The sequence below is a fragment of the Xenopus laevis genome, chromosome 6S, assembly GCF_017654675.1.
Source record: "Xenopus laevis strain J_2021 chromosome 6S, Xenopus_laevis_v10.1, whole genome shotgun sequence".
Taxonomy (NCBI): Eukaryota; Metazoa; Chordata; class Amphibia; order Anura; family Pipidae; genus Xenopus; species Xenopus laevis.
Genome location: NC_054382.1, coordinates 62,935,885 through 62,948,937, shown reverse-complemented (window position 1 = coordinate 62,948,937; position 13,053 = coordinate 62,935,885). Strand labels below are relative to the sequence as shown.

Genomic DNA, 13,053 nt, shown 5'->3' with positions numbered 1-13,053 from the left:
GTGTTTTTTCTGGAGACGGTAATATTATGGATATTTAGACAGAATGGGAACAAGGTCACACAGCTCGATGGCGGGTTGAAGAAAACAGTGTGCAAATAATGCCTACAAGGCCAACGTATACACTACTACAGCGGTGGATACGGATTACGTAAAATATATGAATGCTGCTTGAAAAAAGTGACTCCGGTGTTTTTTCTGGAGACGGTAATATTATGGATATTTAGACAGAATGGGAACAAGGTCACACAGCTCGATGGCGGGTTGAAGAAAACAGTGTGCAAATAATGCCTACAAGGCCAACGTATACACTACTACAGCGGTGGATACGGATTACGTAAAATATATGAATGCTGCTTGAAAAAAGTGACTCCGGTGTTTTTTCTGGAGACGGTAATATTATGGATATTTAGACAGAATGGGAACAAGGTCACACAGCTCGATGGCGGGTTGAAGAAAACAGTGTGCAAATAATGCCTACAAGGCCAACGTATACACTACTACAGCGGTGGATACGGATTACGTAAAATATATGAATGCTGCTTGAAAAAAGTGACTCCGGTGTTTTTTCTGGAGACGGTAATATTATGGATATTTAGACAGAATGGGAACAAGGTCACACAGCTCGATGGCGGGTTGAAGAAAACAGTGTGCAAATAATGCCTACAAGGCCAACGTATACACTACTACAGCGGTGGATACGGATTACGTAAAATATATGAATGCTGCTTGAAAAAAGTGACTCCGGTGTTTTTTCTGGAGACGGTAATATTATGGATATTTAGACAGAATGGGAACAAGGTCACACAGCTCGATGGCGGGTTGAAGAAAACAGTGTGCAAATAATGCCTACAAGGCCAACGTATACACTACTACAGCGGTGGATACGGATTACGTAAAATATATGAATGCTGCTTGAAAAAAGTGACTCCGGTGTTTTTTCTGGAGACGGTAATATTATGGATATTTAGACAGAATGGGAACAAGGTCACACAGCTCGATGGCGGGTTGAAGAAAACAGTGTGCAAATAATGCCTACAAGGCCAACGTATACACTACTACAGCGGTGGATACGGATTACGTAAAATATATTATGGCTGCTTGAAAAAAGTGACTCCGGTGTTTTTTCTGGAGACGGTAATATTATGGATATTTAGACAGAATGTGAACAAGGTCACACAGCTCGATGGCGGGTTGAAGAAAACAGTGTGCAAATAATGCCTACAGGGCAAATAATGCCTAAAAGGTCAACTTATACACTACTACAGCGGTAGTAAAATAAAAAAAAGTAAAATAAAAAAAAATGAATATTAAAAAAAAAAAATTAAAGTTGGTGCTGCTGAACTACTAGGAGCAGCAGATTAGCACACCAGTCCCACTCCCCAACACTGCTAGACTAATAGCACTGGGCTCTTATAGTAGTTGTAGTAGTAGTAGTAGTAAAACAACAAAAAAATAAATAAAAGCAGTCCTTACAAGGACTACTGTTATTGCAGCAGTCAGCAGATGAGATCAGAAGCAGGACAGCTGCCCACTGCAGCTACATACAGAGCACTGCAGTAGAAGGTAGATTACTAGCCAGCAAAGCTACCTAAGCTAAAATGTCCCTCAAACCCCTGCAGACTTCTGTCCCTCCAATAACAGAGCAGTATCAAAACGATTACTAGCCAGCAAACTTTCAACTGTCCCTGAAATCACTAACAGGCAGCAGCTCTCTCCCTACACTATCTCTTCAGCACACACAGGCAGAGTGAAAAAACGCTGCAGGGCTTCGGTTTTTATAGGGAAGGGGAGTGGTCCAGGGGAGAGCTTCCTGATTGGCTGCCATGTACCTGCTGGTCTGGGGTGAGAGGGCAAAAAAAAGCGCCAACAATGGCGAACCCAAAATGGCGAACGTCGCGCGACGTTCGCGAACTTCCGGCGAGCGCGAACACCCGATGTTCGCGCGAACAAGTTCGCCGGCGAACAGTTCGCGACATCTCTAAGTAGAGTGAGGGTAGGCTTCTCTAAATAACTGCGTTTTGTTGTATGAGTGTTTGCATGTGTGAGCAGTGTGAATTTGTGAAAGCCCCCCAAAATGTATGATTGTGTATAAGTGTAAATGTAAGTGTGTATTATTGTAAAAAGTGTGTGATTGTGTATTTTGTGTGTGTGTTACACTAACCTGGGGTGTGCAGGCAGCAGATCCATCCATCCAGGCACACAGCAGGAGTGGAGTCCCTTGAGAAACGTGTCATCTGCTAGAGCCGGGTCTGGCGGCGTTGCTAGAGGGAGCAGGAAGTGGAGGCTGCACTAGGCAACAGCAGACACACGTGTTTGCTGCACCTATGGGGCCCCTGGGGGCGATCATGCACAATGGGCCACTTCCCCCCTCGCTCCACTGTTTGCCTAGGGCAGGGGTCCCCAACCTTTTGTACCCGTGAGCCACATTCAAATGTATAAAGAGTTGAGGAGCAAAACAAACATGAAAAAGTAAGGGCTGTGATTGGATAAATTGAGATTTAATAAATAGGCATCTTTAAAATATTTTTTAGAAGATTTAAGATGATTCACCTTACTAAAAGACCCCTTATCTGGAAAACTAAGTATCCTGGATAGTGGGTCCCATACCTTATATGGAAAGGAAGTGTTGTTAATACCAGAATCTTTTTTTATATTTTTTAGTTTCAATCAAATTTCAAAATACAGTTAGCTAGATTTGATAGATTTTTTTGCTCAACCTCCCTGATGCTTAAACATTTACAAAGATGCGCTAAGGCTGAGATACTGGTTCCAAATCTAGACAGCAATTCATTTAGCAGAAGTCAATAAATGTAGTAGTGTGAGAATGAAAAGTGTGCAAGGGTTTAGAAAATCAGTGGAAATATAGATTTTAGTATCATCAGCTGTAGCATAGATTCCATTAGCTTTTCTACTCAGGAGCTGTTGAAGGGAACAAAAGGCACAGATTAGATTCCATACTAATAACATCAGCACAGAGTAGAACCAAAGATAAGTCAATGTCAGCATGTGGAGTCCTACTAGAAGAAGATTGTATTTCACAGAGGACTTCTCATTCAACATTCACGGACTAAGAAATAGATGCAGAGGGGCAGATTTATCAAAGTGTGATATTAGAGCTCACCACAATAAAATGCCACCACTCTGTACATTCCTATGTGTATTTATAAATAGTTAAAGTTAGAGTTCACCATTTGATGAAATATACCTCTAAAAATAGAAATGGATAAAGAATTTTGGTTTGTGGCATTTTACTGTGGTGAACGAAGGGGCAGATTTACTTAAAGGCGAAGTGACCATCACTACCAAAAATTCACCAGAAATACCATCCGCAGGAACACTGCCAATTTACTAACAGGTGTACAGGACAATTCACTAGCGAAAGAGATCATTGCTTGTGCTTTCGCCAGGTGCATTTTCTCCCAGGCGAGCAATCGCTACTAGAGATGGCCGAATTTTTTAGCCGCAGAAATGACGCCCATAGACTTTAATGGCCGTTGGCATAATTTTTGGCGAAACGGGTCAAATTCGCCCATCCCTGATCGTCGCCATAGTTTCCTTCACCTGCTTAGACCTGGCAAACTTATAAGATGAAGCTACATCCTCCTCAATCTTATGCCAGTGACGACATATGCTGTATCCTGTATGCTGAAAAGTCATAATAATTTTTCATATTTTAAAGAAGTTGTAACTATTAAATAATTGTATTTTAACATTTTTATTTATCATTTGAGAGGCATGCCACATTTGTTTTAGGGTGGGCTAATGTTTAGGGCATTAGAAGACCTCTTTTGGCCTTATTTTGCTTCCTTGGACATTTTTAATAATAATTGGCCAGTTTAAGCATTTGCACCAACATCTCTAATAAAGACATATATATATATATATATATATATATATATATATATATATATATATATATATATATATATATATATATATATATATGCAACCTATATGTACCCCCCCTATTGAAATTGACCTAAGCGCATGTGTACTAACAAAGTTTTGCTAGACAGAAACTAATGTTAGTGAAAGTTCGCTATGAAATGCTCGTGCTGACAGTTGAATGCTAGCAAAACTTTGGCAGAGTTTGAGTGCCGAGATGCAACTTTACATTTTAGTGAATTAGCATAGTGGTAGCGAATTTGCACCAGGCGAAGTGGCGCAAAGTGTGTTGAAGCATTCACAGGCAAAAATTCGCCCTTTAGTGAATTTGCTCCTAATTTTATTGTATTAAAGGAAATAGGTTTCACATTTTCTGGTTTGCAAAGACATACATTTGTTTGGTTAATTTTCAATAATTCTGCACTGTAAGAAAGACATTTCTTTCCTAACAAAAATCTCTGCCATTTCTAAAGTACAAGCAATGTCTCTGCACAGTAATTCTATCTACAACTTAAATATTTTATTAGAATTTATCTTTACAGTTCTAAAGACGTCACAAGTTTGTGCTGAATACTGAAAAAAAACCTTTTGAATCCCTTTTGTATTATATTCTTATAATATTGTTTTTTATTATTTAAGATATTTAATAACAAAGCATAAAAAATGTTTGTTAAATAAAGCACTATAAAGAAAGAAGCTGCTTGAAAACCATGAAATAGGCCAAATAGTTAGAAGCAAGAGGCCCACTGAAACCTGGGCCACCGGGAGTTTTCCTGGTATCCCCATGGGCCAGTCTGACACTGGGAGCCTTGCAATAACCAGCTATTTCATAGGATGGTCATTAGCTATGGTAAACTTTGGGAAAGTTATCAAATATATGGCCCACACTGGCAAACTGTAATTAAGTGCACTACAATTCTGACTTACTGTATATTTACTAAATTAAACTATTATTAAAAATATTGTACAATTTAAAGTCAAAATCTTTAATCCTCCTTACCTTTTTTTTGTTGATTTTTTTTACAGTTGTCATTCGCAGCAACAACTCCAGTTTTAGCAGATAAGAAAAAATATCCATACTTTTTCCGAACAGTTCCGTCAGATAATGCAGTCAATCCAGCAATTGTAAAATTTCTTAAACATTTCAAGTGGAAAAGAGTAGGAACATTAACCCAAGATATACAGCGATTTTCAGAGGTAAGTTGAATTTTACTAAAGTGGTATAATTTTATTAAATTGTCAAAATGAGGGCAATGAGTAAATAACTTTGGTATAGATTACATTTCCCGTTAGCCTTTCAACATTCATATTGTGATTTTCTGACTAATATAACTGAGCTAATATTACCAAACTCTCTTTGGGCGAACCATTATTTAATTTGTAACTTTTCACGTATTTGTAATTTTCTGCTACTGAATCCCTAAATAAAGCTGTATTAGACAAGTGCAAATAATACAATAGAATTCACATTCTCATGTCAGACACGGACAATATAACCTTCACAGTACTTTCACCACTGAAATGAATAGAAAGTGTCTTCAGAAAAGGAGGGGTATGTTGACTGCTGTGATTTCTCCACAGTTACACTGTTTCTGTCAAAATGTGTTGTGTAATATAATCATGTAAATTATCCCAGAAGGCAGAGAAAATGTATGTGGGTGACCCTAAAAAGAGTTAGGTTCCTGTATTTGATGGAAGCTAACTGTGCTAGTAAGCAAACAGTAAGACCTATAATTAAGCATATTTTCATATAAATTATTTATTTATAAGCCCTGCCTTGGGGTAATCTCTTCGAAGCATGAGCAGCGATTGTTTTTATGTACCTGGATAAATGGCTAACCAACCAGTATTTTTGTTGCAGTGATGCATATGGCCCTCCAGATCAGGCTTATGTGGCCGAGAAGACCTGTCAAACCAGGTTTAAATCAACCTAGGCAAGACTTTTATGGTGATATGCTGTTGGGTAGTCATGGCCTAGGTGTAAAAGAAGGAATTTAACTCTTTGTTTAAAGTAAGCAAAAGAAACTGAGGCTAAATAAAAATTAAAGATATTAGCATTGCTCATTTCAATTAGATCGGGGCTGTCAATGTTTAGGCCTGTGGGTCAGATGTAACCCTACAATGGATCTTCTTAAAGATGAATAAGTTAGAGTTGTGAGGATAAAACTTATGCAGTTTGATAAATGGTTGGCCAAATAAATACTAGTGCTTTTGAACTAGTGCTTTCCTTTCAATAATAATTCAGTAATAATGTTTGTATGACTTCCACTGTGTCATTTTCGATTTTGAAAATTCTCCCTAACACTCCCCAGGGGGATTTCAGGTGCACTGGAGTGGAAAAACTCACCAATGCTTCTTTTGAGAGAGCTTCTGAAATGATTCCTATCATTTCACATAATTCCTCTCTCTGGCATCCAGATATTTAAGAATTGCTTCTCATAGTCAGTTTGCTAGCTGAAGCAGATGAGATAGGTAATTAAATCCACTCATATATTGTTTCTTTGTGTGTGTGTTTAAGGAGGGTGCATGACGTGCAGCCAGTAAGCCCATGAGCTACTCATGCAGCAAGGGGAACTGAATGAAACAATGTTTTTCATCAATGTTTAGTGATGGTTATTAGTAAGTACATATTATCTGAGACAGTGAATGATCAATTTATTTTAGATGCCGGCATAGGCAATTTCTACTGAAGCTCCAAATTTGTTAAAACTCAGCAGACCAATATAATTCATGTAAGACATCTAAAGGCTAAAGCCAATTTTTATATTAAAACATGCCATAGTGGGACATACAAAACCGTATGCACATTTCACTGTTCCTGTCTGAATTTAGGTTTTGTCTGTAGAGCCACATAAATGAACCCTTTAAAACAAGTCAGTGTGTTCATTAATGAACAGTAATACCATTTTATTCATTTTGATATAAATAGGTTACAAAATAGCTGAAGATCTACAATAATAAGAAATTGGTGAATGGGCAGAAATGAAGGTTGTATGTCATTATGATGAAGTATTGATTGCATTTATGACCTGCATATTAGCTACATGGAACAAAGTGAGTTTTTAGCCAATGTAATTATATAATTGATCTGCTCATATGTAAGTGAAGGACACAAATAGTTGATAGCAACACATTTACAAAATAAAACATTGCTTTTATATGTATATGATATGTTGCAGCACTGTTTATGCAAGACTTTAACTTCCTATTCCCCCTACGTTCCTGCTTTCTCTTCCATGGGTTGCAGAGGACCACCTTGTAGAAATAGTTTAAGGCCCCTTTATCAATATCCCATTTCATTAATCTGTCATGCAGGTAAAGAGTGGAGACTTGGCTCAGGTATAATGTTGGCACACTGCAGGCAATTCTGAAATATGGCTATACCAAAATTTCCAAGAAGTGAACAGTATTTTTTTAACATGTTGCTTAAATGAGTGAGGATCCCTGGGTCCTGCTGTACTGGCTATATGACTCATTGACAAAAAGAAAACCATGGAACAAAGTGCAAAAAAAACCTGTGCAATCTGGCAGTTTTTGGAATATTACCCCCATTTGAAAGGTAGAGGCCTGCAAGCTAACCCCATGAGAACAGTAGAGTTGGTCCAACAGATAGGAGGGAAAGCTCTTCTTTTCTGCCCCTACCCTCCTAATTTGCATGTCATTCCAACAATCAAGTTAGGGAGTGGCAGTGGACCCATGCTGCAACAGGACCCTGTACTCTTTACTACAGCAAGCAATAAAGAAAAGGGTTGTCCACTGCCATTGCTGTGCTCTGAATTTCCCCTCCACTGAATCTCCCCTGTGGAGATGTGCCCTCTGCATGTCAGGAGTTTTTTAAATACATTTCCCCCAAAGGATTTTAAATCTGCTAAACCCATTATTTACTGAAATACTTTAAAGGGGTTGTTCATCTTCCAAACATTTTTTTAAGTTGAGTTGTTTTCAGATTGTTCACCATAATCAAATAATTTTTTGCTTTGCATCTTTTTTTTTTTACCGTTTCTCAAAATGGAAGTTTAGGTTTATTGTTCCTATCTCTGATGTTTCAGTCTGTCAGCTCAGTAATCCAGGTGCAATCTGAACAATTTGCTACATTGAGTTGATGCAATTAGTTGATACATTTCTCAGCAGTATCTGTGGAAAATTAGCAACTATTGTATCAGTTCTAACAGCTGCCTTTAATGAAACTCAGGGACAAAGACAATGAATGTATGAACTAAATGTATTAATTTAAAACAGTTAAAGAGTCGGCTACCCCCCCCCCCCCGAGCTGCTTTAGAAGGTTAAAAATTAAACTTTAGGGGGCGTGGTTTGATGGCTGACAGAGTAAGACACACTTTCTTTGAGCTCCGTAACTCTTCCTCTAAAGCACATCTCTAAATCAGTCATAGCTGGCAGAAATGGGTAAAACTCTCAAAGCTTTGCCTTCCGGAACTAATCCCAAACCTTTGGGGAAAAGAAGACAAAAGATATAGAAAAATTCTTTGAAAAACCTCAAGGAGACTCAGACAAGCCTGAGGAATCAGATATGGCGGACAATGATCCACAACCTGTGACGCAGCTCCAAGCAGAAGATTTAACAGACCCAACTAATCTGCAAACCCTGCTATCGGAATTACCTACCAAATCAGATTTGGCTAACCTTCTTACGGTTATCTGATCCACACTAAAGCAGGAGGTTTGCATCCTACAAACTGAACTGGCCACGTTGGGCAATAAGTTTACTACGCTAGAGAAAACCCAGGCCAAACTACAAATGCCCACCATACAAAAGTCTGAAAGGCTGCACACACAAGAACGGCAAATTTACTTACTGAAAAGAGCAATGGAGGATGCAGAGAATAGGAATAGGCGATGCAACATATGGATTCGAAGCATCCCTGAAGACCTAGAAGAGGCCCGTCAGCATGTAGAAGACCTATTCCGGCAACTACTAAACCTGAAAAAAGACACACCGATCCGCATAGACCACTTCCACAGAGTCGCAGCAGCCAGACCCAGCAGAATCCGCAATGTTCTTTGTTGCCTACACCACTACAGCCAGAAAGAAGAGATTCTCAAAAGAGCCAGAGATGCCGACAACCTTAAAATTAAGGACAACAAGATAGAACTATACCAGGACTTGGCCTATTCCACCATTCAACAACGACGTCTCCTGAAAGGCCTCACTGAGACCCTGAAACTTCGCAAAATACCATATAGATGGGCCCATCCGTTCGCATTATCAGCGTGGCAAGACGGATCCTGGCACCATCTCCGCGAACCGTCAGACATTGAAAGATTCTGCACATCGCTCAAGATTCCTACCCCGGACATCACAAGCTGGTCTTCCTATATTTTTGGCATGGGACAATCTGCCACAGCGGAAGGTTGACTTTTACAGGGATTGTAAGGTATATAACTACCCCTCACCACTCTGAGTGCCGGGCCTAACAAGCCACACCGGACCCTCATAGACTGGGCCTTCCCCGAGTTAGCTGTTTAATATATAGATATGTATACTTAACGTCTGCTCTTTTACTATTTTATACAGTTTAAATGTTTCAGATTTGTCTAATTTTATATCGACTCTGACTGCCTTATGTTGCACTTAACAGAGCTGGCAGCAGTATTTTGGGATCTTAACCTTATAGCCTTAGTCCCTACCTCCGATGACGTAACTGTTTTATCAGAAAGTCAGACAACTGCTCTTCATGCATATGGAGATATAAGCATTATGGGCATCAATGGTCTAATATTTTAAGTGTTACAAAGGGGCTATTGTATATTTATCCATATATGATCTACTAGCCCTATTACATCGTTATGCTTAATAAGTCTCAAAGTTTCCATATAGGCTGAGACAACTTTAAGTTTTATTGCTTGTTATATGCTTGAATGTACTTTACGAACTTCATATTGCCATATTGCTATATTTTCTGAAAGTCTTAGAAATGCTCTAAGTTACATGTATCTTTGATGCCATAAAGCCTCTTGGTATATTCAGCCAGGTGATAGCAAAGTTTTAGGCCTAACAGAGGTACATCTACCATAACCAATATCATTAATATATTGAATACAAAGCCTTCATTAACTAATCACGACACCACAATTCACATATACTAAGGCACATATAACAAAGATGTGACAAGAACTATTTATCATATCACACTATCTAGATGAGCCAATCTGGATATATCTCTATATGCCTTAAACTATACAGGTCCTCCTGTGACCTCCAAGGATCTTCCAATGGCTACTTCAGAAATACCCCAGAATCACATGCTAAAATGCCTATTACAGCTTCGCGGCAAAGACCTGGCATCATAGAGCTCTGGAGCTCCAATGAGAAAACCGGCTAGCTGTTCTCCACACCCTCCAACTTTCACGCTCCTAGACAATTAGCCACACAAAAGTGATTATTGTCTCTTCTCGTGGGCAAGAGCGTCTAAACCATCCCCCACCTTCTATCCTGGGGATTGGATCTACATCCTTACTACAGGAAAGTCATGCACACCTCTAAGAATACTTAGCCTAAATGTAAATGGATTGAACTCCTCACAGAAAAGGATTCTGCTTTCAGCTGAACTCAGAAGATATAAAACGCAAATCACCTTCATACAGGAGACACATTTTAAACGCACAACCGTCCCCAAATGGTCGAACAAATATTACCCGACTATATTCCACAGCCACCCTCAACAGACTAAAACCAAGGGAGAGGCGATTCTATTTGAAAAGAACTTTCATTTTAAAGTATTGGCCACAAAAGCAGACCCCAACGGCAGATAAATGTTTGTTAAAGGCACACTAGACACACAAATAATTACTTTTGCTGCTCTCTATTTGCCAAATGAAAACCAAGACACAGAACTATCCTGAGTCCTTGCAAAGCTTCTTGGAAGGCATGTTGGTCTTAGGCGGAGATCTCAACATTTCCCTTGAACCCCACCTGGATTGCTCGGTTAGCAAGTCCAGCACACCAACAAAAGTTTTACGGGAAATCACCCAAACACTTCACAAGTGGCAACTGGTAGATGTTTGGAGATTGCTCAAACCACAAGAAAGGGATTACTCATTCTATTCAGCCCGGCATGATAGATTCACTAGAATCGACTATCTTCATCTCACAATATCACCTAGACAGAATTTTGAAAGCGGACATACACACAGGCTCCTGGGTTGATCATGCTCCCATCACACTTGACCTGGCACTTGGCAACAACCTAGGCAGGCAAAACTGCTGGAGGCTAAATGAATCTTTACTAAAAGACACTGCCATCCTTAAAGAAGTTAAACAAGCTATGTCAGATTACTTTAAAAGAAACGATAACAAAGAGGTAAATCCGGTCACAGTATGGGAGGCTCACAAGTGTTATATGAGGGGGATCCTTATACAAATCAGCTCAAGAGTAAAGAAGGCCCGCATGGCTCAATATAACCAACTGCTAGAACAAATCAGTCAAACAGAGATGCTATGCAAACAAAACCCCTCTACTGAATCAACGGCAACTTTGGCCAAACTTAGAAGAAACTTAACTGACATGCAAGGCATTTATGTGGAAAGGGCGATTACCAGAATGAGACATTCTTATTACGAGCATGGGAACAAATGCTGCAGATTATTGGCACACCTTCTGCGAGCACAGATCACAAAAAATCACATATATTGCATCAAACCTAAAACTGGTGAGAAATTACTCCGTACCCCGCAGATTGCCAAAGAGTTCCACAAATTCTACAAGTCACTATACCAACTTGAGACCCCTTCATCCAATGATGCCATTCACAAGGAAGATGCCATAACCAATTTCCTGGACTCTATCCCCCCTACCAAAAATGTCCATGGAGAACGCTCAGGCCTTAGAAACTGACATCTCTACAGAAGAAGTCCTGAAGGTAATTGGGGCCACACCGACAGGCAAAACCCCCGGACTAGACAGCTTTACAGCCCTATATTATAAAATCTATGCTGACTTCCTGACCCCATATATAACAAATATAACAAAAGCATTCAACTCTCTACAGAATCAAGCACAATTCACGAAACAATCTCTTGAAGCCCATATCTCTCTCGTTCTCAAGCCCAATAAAAACCCTGAAGATCCTAGCAGTTACCGCCCCATCTCTTTGATCAACACAGATATCAAACTCTTAGCTTAAATCAATGCCTTGAGAATGCAAACTATGCTAGGGTCACTTATTGATCTTGATCAAGCCAGGTTTGTCCCTGGTAGAGAAGCGAGCGACAATACAACAAGCTCATCAATATATTACATCACGCCAAGATTAAACTCATTCAACTTATGCTGCTGTCAACAGATGCCGAAAGGCATTTGACAGGATGAGCTGGCCTTATATGTTCTGATGCCTCACTAAATTTGGGTTTGGTTCTCGCATCTGTCAATGGGTGGAATCCCTATATAAAGGTCCGGTTGCTTGTGTCAAAGTAAATGGCACCCTCTCTGACTTCATAGACATCAAGAATGGCCAAGGCTGTCCACTTTCCCCCACCCTTTTCATATTAGCGCTGGAACCCCTCCTCACACAAGTCCGCCTTCACCCTGACATATCAGGGATAAAAATTAAACACAAACATCATAAAATTGCAGCATATGCAGATGACCTCCTCTTTTTCATATCAAATCCTTTGATCTCCATACCCAACCTAAATGTTCTCCTAGATGCATACAGCACAGTGAGTAACTTTAAAATCAACTACAAGTCTCTTGCCCTCAATATATCCATCACAGCACACAAAATACAAGGACTTTCGCAAAACTTCCCTTACGCTTGGGCCAACAGATTTATCACTTACCTTGGAATTCAAATCACAAAGGACTATGGAGAATGGGTCACGATTAACTCTAAAACCTTTCTTACAAAACTAAAACAAGATTTGGCACTCTGGATTAAACAACCCATATCATGCTTTGGGAGAATTAACGTTTGGAAATTATCGTGATACCACGAATACTTTATTTATTCCAATGCCTTCCGTTGCCTTTCTCAACCTCCTGCCTAAAGCAATTTCAGGCAGCTATTACAAAGTTTGTGTGGAACGGTCATACACCCAGGATTAAAGCATCTACGTTGCACAAAAGTAAGTCAGAAGGTGGACTCGCCTTACCAGACTGCCTCCGCTACCATAGAGCAGCAATATTAAATAGAATTTTTGACTGGTCCCAT

The 13,053-nt window shown here is 39.5% G+C and overlaps 1 protein-coding gene and 1 long non-coding RNA gene across 2 annotated transcripts in view; one reads left to right on the top strand and one right to left on the bottom strand.

The window, feature by feature from the left end:
- The window catches only part of gabbr2.S (gamma-aminobutyric acid (GABA) B receptor, 2 S homeolog), a 338,466-nt gene that overhangs the window by 131,575 nt on the left and 193,838 nt on the right, over positions 1–13,053 (top strand). Inside the window, exon 3 of the mRNA XM_041567636.1 lies at positions 4,912–5,082. Within this exon, the coding sequence (XP_041423570.1) occupies positions 4,912–5,082 (171 nt within the window). The remainder of the gene's footprint in view (positions 1–4,911; positions 5,083–13,053) is intronic.
- The window catches only part of LOC121395083, a 226,075-nt gene that overhangs the window by 48,914 nt on the left and 164,108 nt on the right, over positions 1–13,053 (bottom strand). The gene's annotated exons all lie outside the window — the stretch shown is intronic.